Source organism: Prinia subflava, chromosome 8 (assembly GCF_021018805.1).
Source record: "Prinia subflava isolate CZ2003 ecotype Zambia chromosome 8, Cam_Psub_1.2, whole genome shotgun sequence".
Classification (NCBI taxonomy): Eukaryota; Metazoa; Chordata; class Aves; order Passeriformes; family Cisticolidae; genus Prinia; species Prinia subflava.
This window is the reverse complement of record NC_086254.1, coordinates 4,413,300-4,439,975: the sequence shown is the minus strand read 5'-3', so window position 1 is coordinate 4,439,975 and position 26,676 is coordinate 4,413,300. Positions and strand designations below refer to the sequence as shown.

Here is a 26,676-nt window from a genome sequence, read left to right as displayed (position 1 = left end):
TTTGTGCTGCAGCCCTAATCCCACACACCCAGAGCCTCTGTCTGTCCTGTTTGCAGGAGCACTGTTCATCCTGCATTTACATCCCATGTGTGCTTCGGAGAGCAGATGCCTTTTGCCAAGCACATTTCTCTCCAAGATGTGGAGTTGTAAGGGAATTAAACATATAAAAGAGTTTATGTGTAACAGGACTTCAAACAGCAATCCTAATGCACTGGAATAAGCTCTGGGATTTATTATTCAATTGACTGGAAAGCAAGAAAGAGAGAAGGATTTCCCTGTGGCATTACTAGTTCTGAAACTGAGGGGAAACATCATCTACAGGCCAATCTCCTGGGTGACAGATCCCCAACTTCTCCTACTGACCCTGTAGCAACAGAGTTTTCAAAAGCACAGAAGACCAAATTGGATGAGCCTGCAGAATTCCTTCTTTGTTATTCTACAAACTAGCTTGTAAAATCCCTCCGGGAGTAGTAATGTGTTCAATTTAAATGAAAAGACAAAAAAAAAAGAAAACCCAGCATTCAAAAACACCAAACAAGAATGATCCATGCAAGATGTGTAGCCTGCTTACATTAAATGCACAGAGCATTTGTGATAAGCCAAACCAGCTACAATACTGAAATAAAAAACAGGCAGTGACAGGCAGATGGAAAGGGCACCACAGCCCAGATTTGCTGTGTTTTAAGAACACCCTTCCTTCCATCTCTCCCACCTCTGAGCGATGTTTAAAGCAAACAGATGAATAACTTAGTGTCTAGAGTTTCAATGACTCTTATAAGAGACCAGGTAAACCCATCCCTGTACAAGCCAGCTCTGGTGTTCCTGGAGCATCTTCAAAGTCTCTGAAGGCAGAAAATCTTGCAGAGACACGAGACACAAAAGCTAAAGTGAGACAGCTCTGTGACCATGGAGTACAGCAAGGCATAGCAGGATAAAATACTCACACAGCCTTGCTGGGAACAGTCATTTTCAAGGATGGGACAAGTAGGAGGGGAGCTGGAATATCCCGCCACAAATGAAGAACATTTCCAGAGATGAGATGGGGATTTTCCAGAGATGAGATGGGGATTTTCCAGAGATGAGATGGGGATTTTCACAGCAACAACTGTTTGAAGCAGAAAGTGTTTGTCTTCTGAAGGCTGTAACAACACATGATCTGCCAAGGCCATTAATCCCATCCAGGTACCTCCCAAGACACCACTTTACTGACCACAACAATCATACACAAATATTCTCATCGAAAGCAGGTTGATTCTGGCCAACTAGAGTATAGCAAGAAGGTGCCCTATTGTGTCATACTATGTTTAGTAAGACAAAAGCAGCACTGTTCTCATCTTACAGGTGAGGTAGCATTGCTGGTCTGAAGGCACAAGAGGTCACAAAAGCTCCAGCAACTGAATGTAAGTCTCAGATCCTTGCCTGGCCTTCAAGGCCACCCTTCTCAGTGAGCCTTGAGGAGTGCAGTGTCCCAAGCAGGGCAAAGCTGGGCACCACCCTGCAGCAAAAGGATTGCTGAGGAGAAGGGTTACAGTTTGGATGCCTGGGTTTACTGGGAGCTAGGGACAACCGTCCAGGCAGCAGAGAACCAGAGATTAGGTTTCCATTGAAACCCCAAAGCAGGGACTTTGTCCCTCCCTTCAAACAGATGAGTGGCACATGAGTTTGAAGCAGCCCAGGAGCTCCAGGCAGGCTGCTGGAGAGCTGCCCGTGCACCCCAGGGTGTGACATGGCAGAGGCACAGCCTGTGGCACACAGGAGCCAAAGCTTTGCTGCACAAATGGAGAGAGTTCAACAACAGATCTGCTGAGGGAAATCCTCCAGACAAGACTGCTCCAGAACAACTCAGCACCCAAGCTAAACAAAGAGCCTGGGGTGGAGGGCAAGAACAGAGCAGCTCAGCCGAGCCGAGATGACAACACTCGTGCTAAAGCAGCTCCAGTGCAGCTGCCCAGGAGCAAGTGAATGGACAGCAAGGACATCTCACAGCCAGGGCTGCAAGGCTGGGAGCTCACAGATCCTCCTCTGGCAGAGGCTTGACCCTGAGCTGCAGTTTGTGCAGTAAGGGAAAGAAACCCAACACGAGTGAATGGGAGACAGGAAGGGGATTAAATCCTCGTCTGGCCGCACCGATGTCTGCTCGTAAGAGGAGTCTCTGCGGCAGAGAGCCCCTCTCAGCTGTCACCACGAGCCTGAGAGATGCCTTTTCCCTTGGCTGACATCCCTTTTGCTAGTGAGCAGCCTGATAACGGGTGCTGGCAGAATGAAAGCTCCTCCAGATAGGGCTGACTCCCTGTAAACAAGGAGATGAAAACAGTTTGTTTCAAATCACAGCTGGGAGAAACACTATAAAGCCAAAACGGTGCCAGTGGCTTACTGACATTTTGCATTGCTTACAGTCACACAGAACACGCTGTGCTCCTCAGTTCAAGCTCAGGCACCACAAATCTCCCTAGAGGAGAATAGGAGAAGGCCAAAAGACACTTTAAATTTACTTTTTTAGCAAAAGAAAAGCAGATATATTTATATTACCTCAACAACCACAGGGATATAGAGAGCAAGAACATTTTCAGCCACTACCAGACCTGGAACAAGCCTGACCTTGCCTGAAGCCAGACTTCCAGAAATCTCAAACAGAGAGGCTGGTACACACAAGGTAAGGGGGAAACAGATACAAGTAGGGCATCCAAGCTGAGTTTTGTGCTCTGTTCATCTTCTGCAGGGATTTTCAGAGACCCTCAAAGGAAGTTGTACAGCTTGGTGGCTGATAAATGCTTACAAGCCCTTTTGAAGCCAGTTTCTTAACAGGAAGGGCACTACACTGCCTTATGACTTTGGTAACTGTTTTTCTTATTTCTATCCTTTATACACAAGGAGTTTTCATCTGAAAACAGGAGATGGGCTTTACCTGAATTAGGAGAGATTGGTAGTCAAATCTCACCAAAATGCTAATTTTGGTGAGAGAGGAGGAAAAGGGTTTTTTTTAAAAAAAAAAAAAAGTAGTTTTAGAACTTCAGCTTGACTCCAAGTAAAAAGAAAGCCACTTCAAGCATCCCTATGGGCTGGCAACAAAATACTGCTAGGCTGCTGTGTGCTCAGAAAACAACTCCACCACACAGCCTGGCTCGGGGTACCAAACATTGCCCACAGCAGTCACACCTCACAAAATCCTTCATTTTCAGCAGCTGTTTTTCACTCTCCTATCAAAGTCAGGTGCATTGCTGAAAACAAACAACCCCTTAAAAAAGATGTCTTGGCTGGGGAGAACTTATCCAACAGCCCATTCAACTCTCAGGATCTCAGAGGATCCACCTTTGTTGTTGCTCTTTCTTGGGGCTCTCTCTTTCAGACAGTGGCAGTAGGGGAAGTTATCAAGGACCTGTTTTACCTCTGATGATAAGTGGATGAGTTCCAGCATTTTGTCAGCAGCTTTCTGAGAGGTCCTTGGGAAGGACATGCAGGGTCTTTCTCTATTTTATGCAAGAATGTCATAGAACACATGGCTAGAGGACAGACACAACAGGCATTTCCCTGGAAGGGTTCCATCCTCTTGTCCTGCATTTCCTCCCAGCTCAAAGGGAACAGAGCGTTGATGTCCTCCCATCTCTTCTGGAAGGTTTCTCCATAGTGATCATCTTCCAAAAATGCAGCTCCTGTTAGCTGAGCTTTCACCAGCTGAGATCTTGAATATTTAATAACCCCAGCTTCTTTCCATGATATTTTCACACAGAAAGAAAAATTGAGATGTCTGCTGCTGTTCTGCATTGTCTCCAAACAATTGGACTCATCAGACAAACAAACCAAACTACATTTGAAACTGAAAATGTTCCATGAACAATGTCACAACAGCACACACTACTCCTAAAGTCTCTGGGTTAATGCAAGAATCAATGGCATCAATCAACTGCAGGGGCCCACAAAAAGAATTTTTACTAATAACATGATCAAATGTTTGGTTCTTATGACATTCCAGTTGTGTTAACAATGAAAAATAAGTAAGATTTTTGGCAAGTTCAGGAGACAAGGTGAAAGCTCACAAGTTTCTAAAGACAATTATGTGTGTAAAAGTCTGGGAAAATAAAAAGCTTCAACAGAAGTTTGGCCATGACAGTGTAAAATATGAAGTGTTTCAACCACAGCCTTGCATAAAGACCAAAGAGACACCAAAGCAGATATATTACAAGTGAAAAAACTGAGACTGACCACTGGCCAAGTGGAAACTGGAGAACCAACAATGGGAACAGCCCCATGCAAGATGTGAATTCTAGATGAGGTGTCACAAGAACAGGAGGTGAATCTCAGCCTGCAGTCACCTTCTGGCCAGGTTATCAACTACAGGAGGACCTCCACCAGTGCCCTGGGGGTGAATTGGTAACAATAACAATAAAATGACCGAGCTCTGTGAGCTAAGTTCTGGCTTGTCTACTTGGGAAATTGTTTTAGAAGCTAGGTGCAAATTTAGAGCACAATGGCTTTTTTGCCCCAGTTCCCAGATGGGTGGGTAACACTGTTCTGCTCTGAGAATGCCTTTCAGAGAAGGCAAAGCACAACAATGCAAAGACATTTTACTGAAAGGTGGTGGCTGGGGACAGCTATTTCACACTTTTTTTTTCCTTCTTACACATAGGTTCCAAGACTATAAATGATCATAAGGCAAACTTAGGGCAGGCTCATGGCAAGTTTTTGATACTGTAGCTGTTTTTAAGCTTTATTTCTTGTCTGAGGAGAGGACATTCTGTTTTGATGTGTCTTTAAAGGGTACTGAAATCCAGGAAGTCTAAAGAAATTCCACTCTGAAAGATACAGGGCACATTACCTTTACCCCTCATTGCCTGTAAGGGATTTGCTCACAGCTTTCCAGTGCATGTGACCAATGTCACCACTACAGCCCTGAGTACAGGGCCTTGATACCAACGAGTCACACAGAACCATTGATCCAGCAGCCCTGCTCACCTGCCCAGTCACACTGAGCTTTTATCTGCTTTCATGCCTGACCAGCAGCAGCCTCCTGTGTGGCAGCACAAACTGGCACTACAGCCTGAGCTAAACTGCTTCACGTAACTTGTCCTAATACTGATGTCTTTATATTGAACTATCTGTCCCCAGGCTGAATTTTCTTCCCTTTTGTAAATGTAACTGATGTTGTCACATAACTTCTACAATAGAAGTTGCTTAATGAGAAAAAAGAACTATTATTGACAATTTATAGAGAGAAAGGAAGACTGATTCAGTGATCAGAATTCCATTTTACTCAGACTTTCCAAAAGCTTATATACCATTTAAGGAAGGTTAATAATTTTTCACTGCAATAATCAGGTTAAAGATCATACAGACAGCTCATACATTTTACAGCATCCTTTGCTTGCAGAAGTTTGATTAAATCTCCTCTCTTCCCGTAAGCAGGTTTAATCCCACCTTCTGTAATCTTCAAAACTCTGTTTGTTCCTGCCATGGCATCTTGGTTATCAAACCAGCTATGTTAATTAAGTCTGTTTCACTCTCTGTCTTGTGTATTCTCACAAACTTTATGTTTCAAGCATCTTGTGTAAGATTATATATTATATCACCCAATAAATAGGCATTAGGTAGGGGAGAATGTCTATTAGACAGGTGGGTTTATGTAAAATTTCCTGTATAAAAGAGGTAATATTTTACCCCTCTGTGTGTTTGATTGTGGGAACCTCCACTTTGCACAGAATAAACAATGTCTCCTTTCTAAATTAGACCCTGTCTGTGTTTAGAGAGCTCCTAAAATTGGAAACAATGCTACACTTACCTTCACCTGGGACTGCCCTGCAGTTATCAGCAGTGGCATTCCTCAGTCAGGGCACCCAAAGCAGGACATCCCATCCCACCCTCTGATCTCAGCCCTCACCAGCCACCCCGCCAAAGGGGAAGGGCAGGAAGATTTGGGTGACAGGAGACATGAAGGTTTTTACCTCACTAAGTTGGCACAAGGTCCTGGCCAGCGGCAGCTCTGATAAACCCTCTGGATCACCGTTTCTGACCCGTTCTGCACCTGGCAGGAGACTGTCCTTGTGACCGTGTAGTGACACCAGTGCCTGCAGAGAGAAAGGACACGTTAGGGAGCCCCAGGGGGACAACCAGTGAACCAACACACACCAGACTGCAGGGAAAACAGACCAAGACTCTGGGGGTGAGGTGGTTGTTCTGCCAGGCATAGCCAGGCTAACTTGCAGTCTTCACTTCTCACCCCACCCTCTCCTGCCACGAGCTGCAGAAAGATTCCCAGCTCCTGCCAACCTGAACCACAGATCCAGTGATGGATCTTGCTTGGTTGTCAGAGGCCAGAGTTTTACAGTGCATAATTTAGTTCTGTGACTTATCAGAAACAATAGGGCTTGAGAAAAAAAACAGAAGTGTTCCAAATCTCCTGATAGTCAGTTCCCATTGTACTGGTCTTAATTCCATCCTGCTTGTTATGGTATCATTCCCCAGCCTCCCACCATTCCGAACAACAGCAGAGCTGGAAAATCCTGCCTTTTGGTGTGGTGGAGTTCTCTGTCAGCAGGGCTCAAACAAGCTGGGTGCTGAACAAGTCCTGTCCTTGTCCTGCTGAGGTTACTGCCTAAAAATGGGCAAGGGAAAACACAGGGGAGGGAGGGACGAGTGCCTCACACTGTCTCAAGAGAGAGACAGACCCCTCACTGCAAGGTGTATGGAACAGAAGGAATTGCAGTGTCAGCACAGGGAATTCAGACCTAGACACTCTTCAGGGACCTTCTCTGGGAAAAAAAAAAAGGTTTTTGGTTCCAGTGATATGCTTGAGGGGGAACAAAAAAGGATACTTTCACTTCCTCCTTGCAAGCATTGCTCATCTTTGCCAAATACTGGTTCACGTTTTTGTGAACATTTGGGTGTGGAATGCTTTGTGATGCTTTTGTACAACCTGTGGTTAACAGGTTTGAGAGTCACTTTCCTACTGACCTGGGGTCACTGTGGGACATGGAGACACCAGCTTGTGCTCCAAAACACACCCTGTGTTTGTGTAAGCATTCCCTGCTGAGCCAGAGCCAGAGTCTGGCTCCTCATCTACCTTAAAGCAAGAGCCCTCAGTAGAGCTGATCCCTTCAAGCACCACAGTGACTCCCCAACCTTGCACATCAAAAATCGAAGTAGAAACACACCTGCACATCCCCTTCTCCTTCCCTAAACCACCTCCTCTGTCAGTCTGATTTCCCCAGAACACGCCATTTGCAGCATTTGTTGCCTGTTCCCCTCCCATCTCCACAGGAATCCCTGCTCTCTGGATGGCTCCCATTTCCATGAATAGGAGGCACACATGCCAGCACCACATGGGGCCAGAGGGCTGCTCGCTGACCCTCTGGCTACAGCCAGCCAGGGACACTGGGACACCCAGGGAGGGCTGGCTCCGTGCCCAGTGCCACCAGCCCAGCAGCAGGGACAAGGCTCAGCCGTGCAGCTTTCCCTGACACGCTGCTCGTGCTCACCAGAAACCCCCCTGTGGCTCCTCACCAGGGAGTGTGGCCTGTGGGCACCCCTGAGGTGAGCCCAGGTGGGCAGGGAGGCCCTACAGAACCACCTATGTCAGATTTGTCAGGGGTTTGTGGTGTAAAAATAGGGATGGGGCACTCAAATGTCTCTACTGACTGTAAGAGCCTGATATGAGAGATGTGGGATAACAAGCAGCTCTTCAAAATGCTGTTTATTGCAGAGGTGATGTTACAGCAGTCGTGGGTCATGGGTATACAGAGCCCAGCCTAAAGCTGCCAGCCACAGCCTAAAGGCAAGCCTGAAGCCCAGTGAGTTCTGGTTACAATGCATTGTGTATCTTTCTTTGCTGAGCATCTTAATACATAGCAACCAAACAACATCTTGCAATACTTTTACCATTACCTACAGCCTATCATAACTACTAACATTACCATATTATGGTTAGTACTACCCAATCACCTCGAGTTAGTATGTTACAGTTTAAGCTTAAAGTTGTTTTTCTATTTTCTTGCAGAGGAAAATTCTTAGGCCTTTTTTCTACTTGGTAAAAACACAGTTTTCATTTGCCAGTAGTCAGCTGGGCAGAAGTGCTGCTTACAGGGTACATGGATTATCCTACACTGATCATTTCACACTGATATTGATTTTGCTGGGCTTAGGAGACAGCTCATCAAATAAAAATCAACTGCTCTCTGAAAAAACCCTTCATATCTGATGCTGAAATTAGACAGCTTCATATTCTTGAAGGGAAATGAGGGGAAGGAAGGCAAACACCACCACACACCCCAGAAGAGAAAGGCAGGTGATAAGGGCAGACTCTAGAACTGCCAGAGGGAATCTGGCAGCCAATCTGCTCTTGTTAGTGGACAATGGCACCTCAAAATTGCAACTCCTAAGGAGAGAATGGAAACTAATCATTATCCTCTTTAAACTTCCCTTGCATAGACACAAATGTAATGTCATCTTGCTTCTTCAAGGATTATTTTCAACCAGTTTGGGAGTCTGGCACTTCATCATGTGTGACTCTGGAGGTAGCACTGTGCAGGCTGCCTACCTCAAAAACTGCAAGAAAGGTTGAGTATTCTAAGCTACACACAAGGCTGAATCTATTCAGATATTCCCAGGCCTTCTATTCAGTGCGTGCTGCTGCAATGCACAGATTTTCTTTCCAAAAAAGCCCCAAACTGCTGTTATCTGAGTAGGTCTCACATTTTTAACAGCTTATTCTAAGGACCACGTAGAGCAGGTAGACACATCCCCTTGCAAGTCCAAGGATTTTGGCAATCAGGTTGTAATTTCAGCCTTTCATGGAAGAGAGAGGAGCTGAACAGAATTTGTTACAGCCTCGTGAGAGAGCCTTGGGCAGCAGTTGAAGATAAAGGCTGCTCCCATCCCACACAGCACAGTGGGGTGAGACAAACCCAACACCTTCCCAGGTTCATTTCCTCACATGACCTGCTCTGGGAGCTGCTACAAAAGGAATCAATCACTGCAGGAAGTGAGAGGCTTCCCCGGGGCTCCCCATGCATTGCTTTCCTTGCCTGAGGCCATCACCTGGGTTTGCCAGGCTGAACAGGACTGACAGCTCATGGCAGGGTAACAGATCCTTCACTCACATCCAGGGACAACCTTTCACCTTCCTGAGCAGGAGCACAGAGGGAGCAGTGACAGTGATAAAGCACCATGCTTATCATCTCATCTCTAAAGGGGAAACACCAGTGTGGGCATTAAAAAAAAATAAAAAGGCTGACCCCCAAAGACAGCTGATCAAATGCAAACACAGATTTCCCCAATTTCTGTCTTTACCAACAGAAGACAGAGTTTGGTTACAAAGGTACCCACAGCCAGGAGTGAAAGGAACATCACACTCTTGGCTTCCCATAAATAGCATAATTTTCCTCCAAATACAACTTTTAGGGTTTTTTACTGTGGCACACAGGCAGGTGAGACAAACAGGAACAGAGCTGGTCAAGGATGCGCTAGGACATACAGCTTGGAACTCACTGCAGATAAAATAGCACAGTGATTACAACAGAAAGAAGACAGACAGACAAAACCATCCCAAGACTTCTCTTTGCAAGCCAAAAGTCAGCAAGAACAGCCTCCAGAATGCAAGCAGCCTTCAGACAACGTGACGAAAGGCCCCATCATGGCTTACAGAGATTATAAATGACCCTTTATATTATACACAGATGCTAGGAAGGAAGGTTTAGGACTTTTGCTGGCATGCATCCAGGATGGCAGAGAATATATTGCTGCTTATTCAAAAAGAATACTCCAACCAAGCAAACAAAATGATCCAAACAGCAGCTCCTTTAGGATCTCATGCATGCTCATCACCAGCATATTTAGCATGATGTTCTGCCGCATCCCATGGAACTGGTCCTTGCTCAGAGAGAGGAGTTTCACTTGGTCCATTTCCTCCAGCTGTTTCCAAAGAAACATCCCCTCCTCTCACACCCTATTTAATTCTTGGAAGACTTTCACAGACAAGAGAGGATCTGTAGATCAAGGCCAGCAAGCTGCTGATTTAGACAGTTTCCTTCTGGGGCTACAGACCGAGATCTCACGTCTTGATCCCAGCTGACAATGTGTTTTTCCAGAGGGAACAGGGGTGTTGATGCCAGCAATATCTGATCATATTCACAGTGTAGGTTCAGGATGTTAGTGTGGACCCTTCAGGCTACATGGAATAACAAAATCAACAGTTTGTTCCATTTGGAGATACTCAGCAAACTCCTGCTTGGAGCTTAAAGAGACCCCTCTTTAAGTGCTGAGCGGTGCCTGCCCTCTGCTGACCCAGCAAAAGCAGAGATGGCTTCAGGCACCTGGACACTGGAGGACACAAGCAATCCTCACCTTCCAGAGCACAAGGGCAACAGCCTGAGAGGATCTCACAGGGCATCCAGGCTTGCACAGACAGCTGGAGGTGCAGTTTGCTTGCATAGGCAGACACCAGAGACAAAGCCATACCTGCACCCTACTGACTTTGTGAACCTCCTGAACCCTCAGGAGAAGCTTATTTGGACTCACAGTTTACCCCTGGAGATTCTGGATGGTTTTACATCTAACAGTGAGAGAGAAAAGGGACTGCAGAGGGTGGAGACATGTAAGGTAACATATAACTAAGCTAAAATACTGTACGTTCCAGAAGAGCCACACACTCACATATAGAAGTTTAATTCCTGGATGGCATAGTTAGAGCTATCATTTCATGGATGGGAAGACATTGACAGGAAACTCCATCTTCCCTCACTTCTCACCATTGGGATTTGCACAGTATTGTTCCCTAAACCCATGGGGTTCATAAGAGATCTCTCCATCCATCCATCCATCCATCCATCCCCTGTGAATGTTTAGAAGCACTCACACCAAACACACAGAGCCATCCCCAAAAGCAGTGTTTGCCTCTTTCCCAGTCCAAACTGCTCACTTTTTCCAAGCTTCTCTGCATCCTGAGGGTCCCTGGAGGAGGTTCCAGGTGGTTCACAAGAGAAAAGCCACCTGGCTGTTGGCTGGCTCCATTTCACTGGAGCAGGGATCACAACCTGAGCAGTGTCAGAACCAGCGGCCTGAACAGATCAGGACTCAGCGAGCGCCAGTGAATCGGGATTGTGCAGCTCACAAATGGAAGTGGCTGCATTCTTGCCTAATCACCTCTTTCAGAGGGGTGACAGCTCAGCACCACACACTAATCCAGGGCTGCCATGCCCTGCTAGGGACAGTCCTGCAGCAGGCACCACCTCCCGCACAGACCTGCGGGCTGATGCTCTCACTGGGCTGAAGCTCCAGCTCCCAAAATCCGTGGCCTCCGAGCACACCACACTCCCACCAGCTCAAAACTGCTTCCAGCAGAAACAATCCCTCAGCTGGGCTCTGCACAAAGCCATTTGTGTTGTTGTAGAGCTGAGTAAAATGGAGATTTGGTGTGGGTTTGGTAGACAGTTAACTGGTCAAGCCAGAAGGAAGTGAATTCTTTATGGGAGTGGGAGAACACTTAATATGCAGGATAGTTCCATCAGCACCTGCTCCATGTGTTTGGGCATAAACTGACCCTCCCCACTCTCAATAAATATCACAGAAGTCACTCAGTAAGGCTGGCATTTCTGATGCTTGTGATTTGCCCTAAAGCTTTGTCCTGTGTAAACAACTGCACTGAATTATCTTTTTGTTTCCATAAGGATAACACACTGTATGTTATACTTAGCAGAGATCAACATTTAGGGCACAGAAAACAGTAGGAGTGTTTTGATAGCTAGGTAGATTTCCCCAAGTTTCCTCATAACATTTTTCACTGGAGCTATCAATTTCCCTGCAATCCTAGAGAGGAATTTCAATAAAATCAGAAGGTCACTGACTTTCACTGGGAAAAAGTTGCTGTTCTGTCTCAATGAAAGCAAACTGTGCCCTTTTCTCTGTGTAAATAGTACAGCATCCCATTTGCTCTGCCAGAACAGCAATCCATACACTGTGTGCTGGAGCCTAGCATTAGGAGGGGTTAGTTATTTATATATTCCCTTGAGGCCAGGAGCAGAAGTTGCCCCCTACATGCCAAGAAATCAAGTTTCAAAGGCTGCCAGGCTCTCTGGGGTATCTCTTCTTGAACCACCCAGCTCTATAAAACTACATTATTCCTTTCTTATTCACAAATACACACCTCCCTGAATGTGCTTTGACTCTCATCAGGATCAAGTTTACCAGCTAATTCAGTTGGCTGTGACCAGATTACTCTTTACTGCTGTGACCTGGCTAAAGAGGAAACAATCCCATCACATGTTACTGGAAAGCTCAGATAAAAGCCAAGTTGGGCTTAAGTTTCCCCTGTTCTTGGCTGTGTTCATGCTCTCCCCAGGTAACTAGGTTTTAGGATCAAGGCTGTCATCCAGCTCATTATCCAGCAAAGAGCCAGCTACAAAATTCAATTGTAACCAGCAGTCTCCTTAATATTGGAATGTTCAGCGTTGATGGATTGATTCAGGACTGTACATAGATGGACCATTGCTAAGGGATCCACAAAAGGCCACCTGGCAGGGGCCAGGGGCTGCCTGTACACAAGCTCATGATGGCAGGGTTCAGTTCACCCGGCTCCTCCATCATTCTGCTCCTCCATCACCAAGTTTTAAGAGGCCTCAAGTCAGAAGCCATGACAAGGCACAGTAATCTTGTTGTCAATATTGATGTTTTACACATGCCTTACTCCCACTGAGCACTTCATAGTCACCAACAGAGGTTACCCTGACTCCTGCAAAAAAGGGAGAAAAATCTCTGTAACAGCCCATTCATTTGGGGAAAGGAATAAAACTGGAAGGATGCTGGTGTTTCTGAAGCCAGACAGCAGCAGCCATTTGAAGCAGCAGAGAGCCAGAGGCACGAACAAGAGTGAGACAAGTTCCAGGTCTCCCACTCCGCTCTGCTGGTCAGACAAAGACTGGAAGGAACTCCAGTCTCTCTGCACACACCACCACTCCACCCCCACAATAAGAGTCTGAACAAAGTGGCCATTAAAATAAGTTCTGGCTAGCAGAGTAAGATGGGACAATTTATCTAGGAACCTCCCAATAGCATAACCCTTCCCCAGGGGGGTAATATGTTCTGTGCTTAGTGCACTTCAAATATTTACTTGCCAACAACAGCCTTAAGTTTTCCCACACAAAGTGGATTATCAGAGCCTGCTGGAGGGAGTTTAGTGCTAGAGGAATCTTTACCTTAGGAGGAAAATACAGTTCAATCTGCACAACAGCTTGAGTCTTCAACAAGTTCTGCAGCTAAGCACATTTAACTGTGTTTTCCTTGCTTTGTTTTATGAAGGGATGACTCTCCAAAAAGCACTACCTCGAGGGCTGAACTTTCTTCAATCCATAGGAATCTGCACAAGATTTTACCTTATCCTCCTGCAGCCACTGAAGTTACAGGGGCTAAGGGAAAACCTCTCCCTACTGGAATTATTAAACACCTAGAAGCAGCATAGCTAAATACTACAGACCATGTGTGCAACTCTTCTTCAGAGACAAGGAGGGGATCCAGCTCCCCAGAGCCACATTCAGCTCCTTTCAGCCATGAGAACATTCCTCTTCTCTTTTAACTTCCAAACTTATTCACTGGGCACCTGCCAGCTGCTGCAGCTCCTGCAGCAGTGGCTCTGAAGATAAGAACACTCACCTATTACACACCCTTGATCCACTTGTGGAGCATCAGCACTGATATTAATAGAGGATAGAATAGAGGCAGATGAAGATTTAAGCCTTGATCAGGCAGGTAGTATCAGAACCAAACTGATCACATTCAAACCATCCCCCTCTGTGTACCCGTTTGTGTGTGCACAAGGGCAGAGGGCTGGGAAGGCACAAGGAATATTCCTCCAGCATAAAGTCCCCCTGATTTATATCCAGTACCCATCTCCTCTCAGTTTGCCAGTGACATGTTCCAATTGAATCAAACCATAAATATGGTTGTCCTGAGCCATAATTACCTTCAGCATGGAAATGAAAGAAGTTAGTCCATGACTGAGCGCTCAGAAATAAAAGGGGGCTTCACCCCTTTGAAGTTCTTTGCTTTTACAGACATTCTTTTACACACTGAAATGTTTTGCTGCTCCCTCCCATGAGCTTATCACAATCAATGAGACGACAGTAGTTTCCAGTGTTCACAGAGGGAGGAAAGAGGAAATGTACAAAAATATCCATGGAATCTGTCTTTGTTAAATTAGACTGACTTGATGGAATTTGGCATTTGATATCCATGCAGCGTGGAAATCATGCACAATTACAACCAAGTATATCATTTTTGCAACATTAAAAGCTGCTTGAATTAGAGCCTTTCAAAAGAAGAACCTGAGTCTAAACATTTTTGCACAGCTGGATAATGTGCTTGTAGATAGGTCTAACACCTCCATACTGTGAATACATCCATGGAACTGGTTTGTTCATTCCTAAAAAGCCTGACCTTGAAAAGAGGAGTGAGATCACAGGAAAAAACAATTCCTTAAGACCTTGATTGAAACTAGAGAGCTGGGAATTGGCACAGCAACTATTTGTCTGAAACAGATCCTTGTGGTCAAAGTCTGCATTTGGTACTTGTCTGTGTCCTCCTCTGAGGGTCTAAACTAGAACTGAGCTGGCACACTGAGGACAGTGACCCTGATCCTCATTAAGAGCACCAGACTAACTTTGGTCAAAGTCAGTACATCTGAATTTACAAAAATTCATTCAGAATTAAACTCTCAATTTGATTTAGCAAGAGATAGAGTGCGAATTTTAAGTAGAAGAACAGGGCACTGCCACACACTTGCTTGTCCTCAAAACCTTTGCAGAAAGGAAAGCATTAAGAAAAGCAGTATAAGGAGTCACTGAGCCTGTCAGAGCATCCTGTGCTTTACTACTGCTCCTGTTGTGGCTACAGCTGCTCCTCCACCATCCACAAAGCAGTGCCCATGCATGTCTTTAATTCCCCTTGTAACAAAACTTTTCACAATTCAGTCCTCCAGAAAGGACAAATCAGGCTCCTGCTGGTTTCAGCATCTCCTTAAATCCCACCCTTTGCCCAACAGAGACTGTATCTGCATCCCCAGCCAATCTGCAGGGATTGGACAGGGCCTGCTCCCAAATTTGTTTTGTTTTTTTGCTTACAGAGCTCTGTACAGACAACAGAACATCTTTGTGCCTCCCATTCAACCCTCTGGTGCCAAACTCCCAGCACTTAGCAGCAGCAATGAATGCCACATGCATGACAGGAACACAGGCACTTGGCCTAAATGAAGCAGTGTTTTTCATTAACAGTATACTGGCACCAAAAACCACAAACTACAGCAAGAACAAAAGGCAATGTCAAAAGGACAGTGTTGAGTGTATCAAAAAAAAAATAGGATGGCACAATCAAACTTCCTACTATTGCATGACGTTAATCTGCTCATGTAATATGCATGTTTTGGGTTTTTCCTGGAGCTGAGCAGTTGGAGACAGGTACATCCTTTTGATAGCTAGAAAGAAAAAAACTATGTATTGAAAGAGATCCTGCAGACATTGCTTCCTCTTTAGGGCAATACAGATGTGTTTTCCTTATATTTTTCAACTGTCAGAGCAGTGAGCCCCAAAAGGTATCAAAAACCAGAATAAAGTATCAGCTTCAAAGTAACAGGTCTTAGGATGCAACTGGAAATCCCTGCACAAACAGCTGTGTCAGGTAAACTGAACCCACAATTCTTCTAGCAACACTTCTTCCACCTGCCCACTTCTCCCTTCCTGTGGCACATTACAATTTTTTCAGTCTGAGTCTTCAGTTTGGTCAGCAACTTGTAAAGGAATTTGGGCTCTGGCGTACAAGGGACTCCACAGCAGCCATTTCTAAGTGGTGACCTACTGTGTGTTTGCCCATCACTGTTGGGAACAGGATTCATGACCAAAGGCATGGAATCACTCTTCCAGAGCAAAGCTGGAGCAGGCTCAGCTGTGCTACACATCACTCCTGGTTCAGGCCAAAGAGCCTGAACAACAACAGCAAGCCCACTGAAAGCACCAAGGGAACAGCCCTTCCTCAAGTGCAAGAAAACCCTACAGTTCTCTAATGTTTCCTATGCTGGAGGAGGTGATTAGAAACAACAGGCCAGCCTAGACAAATTCATCTTCTTATTTTGCTTCGAGACCAAAAATTTCTTTCTTCCTTTTAGATTTCTCAGATTAGCCACTTGTGTTCAGTGAGGCAGCTGAAGCTCAGGTACCCCTGAGCCAGCATTTGCACCAGTTTTGAGACAAGACTCCAGCTGGTGCTCCAGGAAGATTCTTTTGGGGACAGCTGTACCCCACTAACACATAGCACCTCAAGAGCAAAGCACTTTTCTGCTCTGCCTATGTGCCAGGTCATCTGAACACCAGGCTGTGTTGTGTGCAGTAGATAAATCAGGCTGTTACCCCCAGCCCAGGATGAGCCACATAAGACCCAGTTCAGTGAAAACAAAGCCCTGGAAAACCTTTCTGCCTGGGTATTCAAAGTGTTAATCAGCCTGAAAAACAAACCCCAAAGCCTGTGTGTTAATTTGCTATTTAAATTGAAACCTTTTTATTCCATGTCTGCCATGTCTGGCACAAGGCTGTCCTGGGCGTTACTACAATAAAAAATAATTTGGAAAATAATCCTATTGTTCCAGTCACACCCATGGGAGTTTCATGTGTAGGGAAGTAGGAACATCAGAACTGAGATCTGTTCTGTCATCAGAGAGCTGAGTTTGCCCTTTACAACAGCCGGTTTTGATCCAAGGGCATATTGAGAGCAAGATCAGAAGCAGAGCTAAGGCAGGAGGATGTATCAATAGTTCTAACAACTTGCACAGGCTAAAACTCTTAAAAACCACCATTAGTGCAGCAAACTAGCAATGGCCTTTACAAATAGATGTCCACATCCATGGCTGGTTATGGTTTATCACATCTTTCTCCTCCTTGCCTCCCTCTCAAGCCAGTCTTTCCCAGTGCCCATGTAAATGAAGTGAATTGCTCTAAAACACCTCCTGGTTGCCAATGACCAACCCTTCCACAGAGCCTCCTCTGCACTAGGAGGCCTCACTGAAACCTCCCTGAAACTATAGCATGGCTTGGATGGGGCAGTTCCAGGCACAACAATCTCCTGTACCAGCAGCCTCCTTTCCCCCTTCCTCCAGACTCCCACTCTTACCCTCTCCTGACTGCACCCATCCAATGCCAGAAGAAGTAACTCCACAGCGTTTGCTGTAGCTCAGCTCTTTGCACACAGGAGTCCCAAACCCCTGCCAGTGTCGCCTCACCAAGTTTTAAACTCACTCTTCAGCAGATGGTGTGTGTTTTCATCACACAGAACCCACGGCACTTTGATATGTCTACAGTCAGATTGTAAAAAGACACCAAGAAACTAAGTGCTCTACCTAACTATTTTCAGTGTAAAAGGTTTGTTCTGCTTTTAACACAACTTCCTAAGCTTTCACTGGTTCTGGAAGCAGTTGCTTCCTCATTTCTAGCCAAGCACAATTATTTGTATTCTCCTTTTAAACCCTGCTGCAACCCAGTTTGTTCATTAGGAATAAAAAGAGCTTACAAAAGAAAGCCTTTCTCTTGTGAATGGAAACACTAACACCTTTCTCTATTATTAAAAAATTCTTGAGTAATCTACGAAACTGCTTCAGTGCCTCAGTGCTTTGGAAGCCTCTGTTTGGAAGGGAGGAGATCTACATTTCGGTATCCAGGTGGAAAATGGGTTTGATTTGGCCAAGTAATAACAGCTGAAGAAAAACCCCTCCGTAGCCTGTGCATGCACAGTAGATTCCTTAGGAATGATAACACTGAAACATTCCCGAGTACACACGTGGGAAACCGGATGGGGAGAGAGCAGCACTGAGCAAGAGAGGGGACAGCAGGAGGTCTGAAGGGGAGATACAGGCATTTGGTCAGAAAAATTCCTGCCCTGTTCAGTGCAGAACTGTACAGCAAACTCCACTACATGGGGGTTTGCAGGGTTTCTTTGGTCGTGGTTTAAGTTAAAAGTTGCCTGCCAATGCAAAAAGGACAAGGCAACCTAACTGCTCCACCACAGCAAAGTGCAAACTCCACAACATAAAGCATTTTAACCACAAATTGGTGAGAGTGCAAACTGATGCCCACAAGTGAACCAAAGTCCTAAAGCAAATGCTTTAGCAGGCATCCCTCATCTTTCTGCTGCGAGTGGGAATGTCTGGAGTTACTGGTGAGAGAGTCTTGGTCTGTGTGCAAAGGAGTGGCTGACACTGAATACATTGAACACACAATACTGACAAAAGCTTGGGGCAAATTCAAGGCAAAACCATTAAAGAGAAATTATCTTTTTTTCCCCTCCTCTTCTGTTTCCACACACTTCTTCCATCAGAGAATGAAGAGTGGCACAAATAGCATGCAAGATAAAAGTTTGATTAAAACAAGCAGTTATGACCTAAATTTTATCCATAGGTGATAGTTATTCTGTATTTCTGGTACCTTTTGGGAAGAACATCTTACTGTTGCTTTACTGGCTGAGGGCAAACCAGCAAACCTGTGAGTGACACACAGCAACAATCTGTGTTTATTATTGCACTAAGTATGTACACAAACAGCCTTCACACAACAACAACTCAAACTTGTTTGTGGTTTTTCCTCCCTCATATAAACATACATGAGAGTTGTCCTGTACACCTCTCACTACAGTTTGAAGAAATTTTTCCATGCAAAGGATAGAGCCAGATTGAGCCACCTTGGAAGCAAAACCAGCAGCTGCCATGGCCACAGCACTAGCTTGAGCCATTTCTAAGGAGGTATAGAGGGATATCTGAACACTGCAGTGCTGAACATCACATCAAATGGCTGTGACAGACTCACATCACAGCAGAAAAGAAATGGTTTGAGTTTCACTTGAAACCACTCTCATTCACAAATCAAAAAGGTTGGTAGAACCTCAGAGCACAGAGTGACAGAACAACTCTGCAACTGGTTCCCCTTGTTGGAGGTATGTCCATGGGAACAGCCTGTTCACTTATCCAGCTGTTACTGGCAACATCTGAGCCACAAGGTCATGGGAAGTGTTTGATTCCAGTCAGATACTTGTATGGGGTTTGGTGTCGGTCTTTGTGGTGGTTTTTTGGGCTGGTTGGTTAAAAAAGTCCAACCAAACAACAACAACAAAACCACCCCCACACCTCAGAGCTCATGGTTGGCCCTGCAAAGCCAACCTTGCTTCCACAGGGATGCTGAGAGCCAATCCATCACCCAGACACAGGCAGCACAAGATGACTCCCAGGCTCAGCCAGGACTCCAGCTGAAATGTCCTACACACATCAACCCTGTTTCTAGCTGCATTCAGTTCAAGACACAAGCTGAGATGGTTCCTATAATTTCCACATTCCCACTTTTCTTCTCCTTCTTCCCAGCCACTGTAGATATACACAGCTTCACCCTAACCTTCCTAGCAGTTATGCAGCAACTTCTCCAAACGGTACCTGGGAGCTGAAAGTTTACCTTCAGCAAAATTCCACAGACATTTGCAGAAGCTACTTTGAAAACCTTCTAGTTCAAATGCCAAGAACCACTTGGCAAGGCCTGACAGACATAATTAGAGAGCTTGATTGTTTCAAAGGACATTACCCAAGAAAATTAGTATGTTGCTGAGGTTCTTGAAATAAATTTACAATGGGTTTGGTTGCAGAGGTCTTGCAAGGGTTTTAGCAGACTTTTAATTACAGTATTGAGCCTCAAGTATTTTTCTAGTGCTTGGCAATATGAGAGCCTATTATTTCTGCTTGCAATGCACACTCATTCAAAGCTTATCCACAGGCCGACAGCCTAAGAATTCCTACCACTGTGTAATCCAAAATTTTTGTATCATTTGTGATATACATTAGTGACTTCCAGTAACAGCTGCCCCAGAGACAGCATTTTACTGTGTGATAGTTTAAACCCTTTGGCTCGGTGCTGTATCCTGAAATACACTGCAGGGAGGCCATAGCTTTTGCTGCAGGTTATGCTGATTTACAGCAGCGTTAAGCCAAGCACTGTAACATCCTACAGAGCCAATCTGCCTTTTTGCTCTCTGCTCTGCTTCAGACAGGAACGGGGGAAGTTTGCAGCATCACAGCCCAGAGGTGCCTTTGCTCCAAGGCTGGTGCTCCTGGGTCACACCCACTGCCACAGGCGTTTGTGCAGTCAGTGCTGCTTCTAAAGGTATGTCCACATCCAGGCTCCCAAAAAACACCCTGGGGACAGGAAAGCCCCTCAGCCTGTGCCATCACCCTCTGCTACTGGTCAGTCCAGTCTGCCCTGCTCAGCACCTCCCTCTGCCGCCACCCCTCAGCATCCCCTTCAAACTAATCCTCCTGTGCAGAGCTCAGGCAAGGGCTTACTCCCAAAGACCAATTTCAGTCATTCAGACTCGGAGAGGTGCAGTAAGCAGGGAGCACAATGACCTCTATTCTGTAAGAGTGGAAGTTTATACAAGAGCCAAGTATTATCATTCACAGATTTATTATAAACTTCGGCATAAATTCATATACAATACTTTGGATTTTGTAGCTTTGCCTCTAAGATATAACCACACCCTCGTGAAATACTCCCCAGAGCCTTCCTTTACATGAAGGGAAGTATTACTATTCCCATTTTATTTAGGGGAAAGAAAAGAGAGAGAAAGCTTGCAAGTCTCAGTTCCCAGACTCTGTGCTGCTCTATAGAATATATATTGAGCATTTAAGGAAACAGTCTTTGTCTTGGGAAAGAGGGTGGAAAACAAAGCCTTATGAATCAGCCAGCTAATAATTAAAAGCAACTAAATCCAGATCACTTTAAGCTGCACATGAGAATCTGAACTTCTCAGATGCTGAATTCCTCTGCCGACCAGAAAAGCCAGGGTCACTTGCCCAGCTGGTCACTATTGTTCTGTCCAATAAAGTTCTGGCAGGAATGCATGTTTAACAAAATACAGAGATTAGGCATAGCAAAGAATGCAGCTCCCCCCTCAGTGTTTAGGTTAGCAGGGTTTGCCATGTTGAAATACTGAAGCTTAAGCATATCAGATTTTCTCTGTCCTGTACTGCTGGTGCCAGTGACAGACACAAGCTGACAGCTCAGCTCTCAGGGGCGCTGCCATTTTAACTCTAAGTTTATTAAAAGCTGCATTAAAAAGTTCACCTCAAATCTACAGTGACCAGTAATTAAATCAGTGTTTTCTTGGAGATGTAGAATCACAATGGAGAAAAGCTCTCTGTACCTCCCCACATGCCAGAAACTTTAGAAGGGCAATTTAAACCAAGCCAGAGACTCAAGGGAACCAGATTTTGAGAACCTTGCAACAAGGTAGCTCATCTTGAAGGGTGTTAGGATAGCCTAAATTTCAACAGGAAACTCAGCACCCAGTGACTAAATACAGCATCAGAATGGCAATGACCTCCTCACATCTGCCATAGCCTGTTCTGTCTAGCTCTCTGTCAAGAGCTCTTTAGCTCAATTTACAATAAGGGACAACACAAGACTGGAGCGAGACACAAAAGTCACAAGAACAAGTCATAGAGATGATCTGAGAGAGACCATCAGAGATCTTGCAGGAACACAGCTTTTACTAAGCCAAAGCCATACACCGAGCAGCTCTGATACCTCAACTGGGCCAAGAATTTCTCAGCTCAAAGAAGAATTATATTAAATGGACAGATATTTGAGACTCCTAAGTAGATTTGCAATGGATACAGTCCTTGGAGAACTGCGTACAAGGAGGTTATAAATAGCCTGGATTTACCTCAAAGTTAGTGGGTTGTATTCAGAGATACCAAGGATTCCTAAGTTCCCCCACAGGGGTACAGTAGCTCATGCTGGGTGAAGTTGTGGTTCATAGGTAGAAAGCATCTAAGGTCCTGTTACCATGGCAATCTCTCCTCTCTTTCTCCCCCCACAGAAAGCTGAAATACAATTTTCTGTCAGAGGCACACAGTAAATCTGGAACAGATACAGCTGAGATAAAGACCAGCTGATCCAGGTGTTTCTTCTAGGAGAGCCTTTTCGACTCATCCTAGCACAGCAACAGAAACCTTATTTTAGCTGGTGTGGCTTTCACTGCCACTGAAAATGCAAACAACTCAATATTTGAACAAGATACAGTGATGAGACAAGCAGCCAGACAGCCCAGATTGAGCAGGGCTATAGAAACCAGACGGGTTCTGGGGAAGCACAAGACAGAATCAGGCAAGAAGAAAGCCAGGAAGCCAAGCAACCCAAGGCAGGAACAAGAGGAGTGGCATCAGATGAAAAAGTCTTTTTCTTTAGGGAAAACACAGGCAGAATCTCCCTCGGGTTGAAGTGTTAAATTCATGTGGGGAGAGCTGTCACCCATTGCTGCCTCAAATGAGGATTTGAAAAAGCTCCCTGTGCTCTGCTGTGTTTATGGCAATAATGAGAGCCCGGAGGAAGGGGTTAGAAACATCTGAGTTTAATAAGGCCTAAGCAGCACACAGCAAAAAAGAAATGTCTGCCCTTCCGTTCAGGGCTACCACACCCCAGCAAGCACCGCCACCCCGGGCCAACAGGAGCCCAGCACAGAGACATTATGTCATCCATCCCCCAGCCCATCTGCCCCCAGCCCTTCCCCAGGAGCAGCAGCTCAAACCAAGCTGAGAGCTCCCAGCACCACACTCCTGAACAACTATGCAAAGTCCTGTAGGGGAAAAGCAGATGTTGATTGACCCCAGCCATAAAACGAGCCAAGGGCAAGAAGGGGAGTTTTTGTGTAGTGCCCTAAGTGAGCAGCTCCATCTCACAAGGTCATCCCAAGAGGGCAAAAGGAGTACTTAGCTCATTTAGCACCTATGCAGCTGCCTTTTCTTAGTCTGAAACAGCTCTAACATCCAACATGCACAGGGTGAGGGGCATCCTGTTCCCATTTCTCCACAGAGGACCAAGAACCTTAATACTCAGGTCCTGCAACCAAATTTACTGTGCTTCCCGCCTCACAGTCCACCCCTAAAACTGCTCTTGAATGAAACAGGCATCTTTCATGAAACACCATGTCCTATACTATCTTTATAAGGCACACTCTTTCCATGTCCTTGGTCTTTTTATTCCATTAAAAAGCAGAAATCAGGAATCAAGAGTCTTGTCCATCTGCAGAGACAAACACACCTCCTCTGCAGAGCACACATATACACACAGAAGAGGTGGGGGGACATCCAGAAGAAACAGAACTGGACCTGTTCTTAACTCTACAGACTCAGTATAACTTGGTTACACAACCACATCCAGGGAATACTCCCCTGCCTCATGATTTCACTGCACTGGCATTTCTGAGATGCTCTGAGCAAACACATGCCTGTATCCAGCACAAATGCTGCAAAGAATATCACTTCCACCCAGTTCCTAGGGGCAGAAAAAGTGGAATTGATTAAAAAGACATCTGACTACATAACCTGATGTCAATATTGGACATGAATTGGTCCCTTCTATGCAGTGGTACCTCACTTTTAGCTTTAATGTTTTGACAGATGGTTTGTTTGCTCAGCACAAAGGCAGGTGGCTGGATAAGAACAGCCTTACTCAGCTCTGGGAGGATGGACAGGAGACACAAAGCAAGCCACAGAAGTAAAGGGAAGAGTCCTAAATAACAAAATCTCACAGATACCTTCTCTTCTCAGTTTCAGAATCAACTATTATGATTCTGAGTGGCAGATTCTCTTGTACAGATAAACTACATCGATATGGAAGAGGAGACCAACCTGTTCCAAACATGAAACATTGTGAAGCTGCCTGCAGCTTTTGTCTCAGAGGCATCCACTGTGTGGGCCTCTGGGTGAAAGCCATTTCTAGACAGATGGAAGAGGCTTCTTTCTTTGCCAGAAATATGATTTCCCAGCTTTAGAGGTGGAAAAGGAGTCTGAAATCTGAAACAGCCTCCTATTTGTTGGTCCTCCCCAAAAGATTCAGCTATTTTCAAACAGCAAGGCCTAAACATTGCAGGCAGTACTTCCACCCAAGCACACTCTTCACTTACACATCTGTTCAATTCCAAGAGGGGGAAAACACCACTTGTCAAAACCAGCCAAAGCATCTAAATCATGTAATAAATTACACATCAACAAACAACCATTTCTCCAAAGAAAAGGAGGCAAGGAACAAAACCAACAAGGAACAATATCACAGATCCTACTCTTGCTGGTTTCTGCAGCATTAAGGACTCTTGTGGTGGTGTGGATGGTTGGACTTTCCCCATTTCAGTATGTTAAACCTCAGTTGGACTCCACAAAGAAAGTTGGGACAGTGTAAGCAGGAACAAGCAGGTGCTGTGAAGGACTGTGACAAGGGAAAGAAGGATATAGGAAAGAGGGTTTTGAGGCAGAGAGAAGTTGAAAGATACATGGGTGGTTTACCAAGTAGGAAGGATTTAGATATGTGGAAAAGATGAAAGGCTGGTGGGTCCTATATTGTATGTTCTGCACAATGTTGTATGTTCTGTACACCCCCCCTTAATTGAAATTCATAAGTTCCCCTTGGTCACATGTTACCTTTTCCCCTCTTCCCGCCACTGTGTTATCCCTCCCCTATCCCCTAACTGGTTCAAGGCTTGCAACCCTTCCCCTTATCTCCCAAGTGTCAAGGTTCCATTGGTTGCCGCAAAGAGGGACTCCCATTTCTCCTCCCCTACCCCGAAAGCATATAAGCTGGTGCATTTCTTTGTTCGGGATCCAGTTCAGCCTGGTTCCACTTCGGTCTGGACAGTGCTATGTTGGATTAAAGTTGTGGTTTCTCTGGCTGGCTGGATCCTCCTTTCTCGCTCTTAGCGCGTCGCTTCAGTTATCCTACTGCCGTTCAGGTCTCTCCCAGGGTCAAGAACCCACAGGGCTGACCCCTTCGTTCCGCTGAGGGGCGGCTCGGATTCCGCTTGCTCCGGTGCCTGGGCTGGCTCGGGGTGAAGCCAAGGGGCTTAGTAGCGGCACCGCGACAGGTGGCTGGCACCCCAGATGGGACCCTGAGGAGAAGCCTTGAGTTTCCGTGGAGGCTCTTGTCTTCCCTCTTTGTGGTCCCCGTGAGGATTGGCGGTGCTCGCACCAGGCGCGAGCACCGAAGAGTTTCAGATCCAGGGCGGTCCCACCGCTGCGAGTCGAGCAGCCTCTTCGGAGGAGCGCTCCTCGCAGATCCAGGAGGTAGCTTCGTCGGCAGCACTCCCGGCGAAGTCTTCTGTGCGCTGAGGGTTCCCCAAGACCGCAGGTAAGTACCCTCCGTCGGGGGCACGCGATCAGGACCCCCTCTCCAAGCCACGGGGGAGGGCTCCGAGGAGAAGTCTGCGCAGGACCGGGGGGTTAACGCTTTCGTTTTCGCTCCCGGTTTGGTCGTGCCCAGGCGGTTTTTAGTTCTTTTCGTTCGGGTTTGTTTCGTTCGAGTGCTCCTGCCAGCTCTCGAGGGAGGCTCGGAGCTGGGGGAGAGTCGGGTTTTTGGGGACGTTGCGCGTGCCGCGCGCCGGGAGGATCGGTGGCTTTAGCGAGTGCAGGGTTGCCCGGTTTTTAAGTTGCGGCAGTTACGGTTTTCTGTTTGAGATTTAGTTGGTCCGGTCTTGGGTGAGGGTGGTTTTTCAACACCGGCGAGATGGGTGCCTCGCTTTCGACCACCCAGAAAGGAGTTTATTATGTTCTTGTTAGAGTTTTGGAGGAGAACAAGGTTCAGTTCTCCCGCGGTTCGTTAAAAAGGCTGGTGCGGTGGCTTTCCGTGCAGTTCAGTAACACGTCTGAGGAGCTTGTAAGGAACCCCCGTTACTGGGAGGCGATCGAAAAAAAGGCGGCCAATTCGGATAAATGTCCCCAAGATTTTATGTTTTTGATTGTCAAATTTAAAACGATCGCTAACAGCTCTCCCCTGCATGAAAAGCCAACGCGACCGCCCGCCCCAGTTTCCCGTTCCCCTTCTCCCAATCCCCGTGTTCCTCGGAAGGGAATTCTGAGGAGAGCCGCAGACCCTAGGTCTGCCAGCCCAGGCTCTCGCCAGAACTCCCGGTCCCCCAGCCTCAGCAGTCTTGTCCGGACTGCTGAGGAATCCTCGGGTCGCCCTGGACAAGCGGCCCGGGGACGCAGCCCTTCCCCTGTCTCCCCACGGTATCGACCAAAAGTTAGATTTAATCTTGCTGCGTCACAGGAGCCACAAGATGGCGCCTGCGACACACAAGATGGCGCCCGTTCGCGCCGTTCTCCTACCCCTCCCCCGCGTCCCCCTCCCCCGAAATTCAATCCCTTCCTTGACCCAACCCCTTCATGCCCGCCCAACCCCTTTTATCTGCCCAACCCATTTTACCCCTTGGTCCCTCCCACACCCGCCCCCTCTGTTCCCTCCCTTGCTCCACCCATGGCTCCTCCCACATACCCGATGTCTCCTCCCTTTGTGGCCGCCCAAACCCCGCCTTCGGTCCCTCCCTTTTCCCACGCTGACACTCCTCCCACTCCTGCCCCCTGGCCCGCCCTAGGGGCGGAGCCAGGCACTTCTCCCCACCCCGGAAGGAGGCCATCTTGGAATGGTAGTTCCCACGCTGCCTCTTCCGGTTCCCACGGTAGGGAACCGGAAGACAACAGCGATGGAAACCAGGAAGTGCATCTCTCAGCTGCACCTGTCACCTACCGAAGGGCTCGCGGGGGTGGCGACCCTAAACCGAATTGGCAGCCATTTTCACAAACTATAATTCGAGATTTATGTAAGGCGCACAAAGAATTTGGGAGAGAGAGCCCGT

At 46.4% G+C, this 26,676-nt stretch overlaps 1 protein-coding gene across 6 annotated transcripts in view; it reads right to left on the bottom strand.

Moving 5' to 3' along the window:
• COL26A1 (collagen type XXVI alpha 1 chain) overlaps positions 1-26,676 on the bottom strand; it is a 177,729-nt gene that overhangs the window by 138,055 nt on the left and 12,998 nt on the right. For all 6 annotated transcript variants that reach the window (XM_063402450.1, XM_063402449.1, XM_063402454.1 and 3 more), the window contains exon 2: positions 5,937-6,059. In XM_063402450.1, the coding sequence (XP_063258520.1) occupies positions 5,937-6,059 (123 nt within the window). The remainder of the gene's footprint in view (positions 1-5,936; positions 6,060-26,676) is intronic.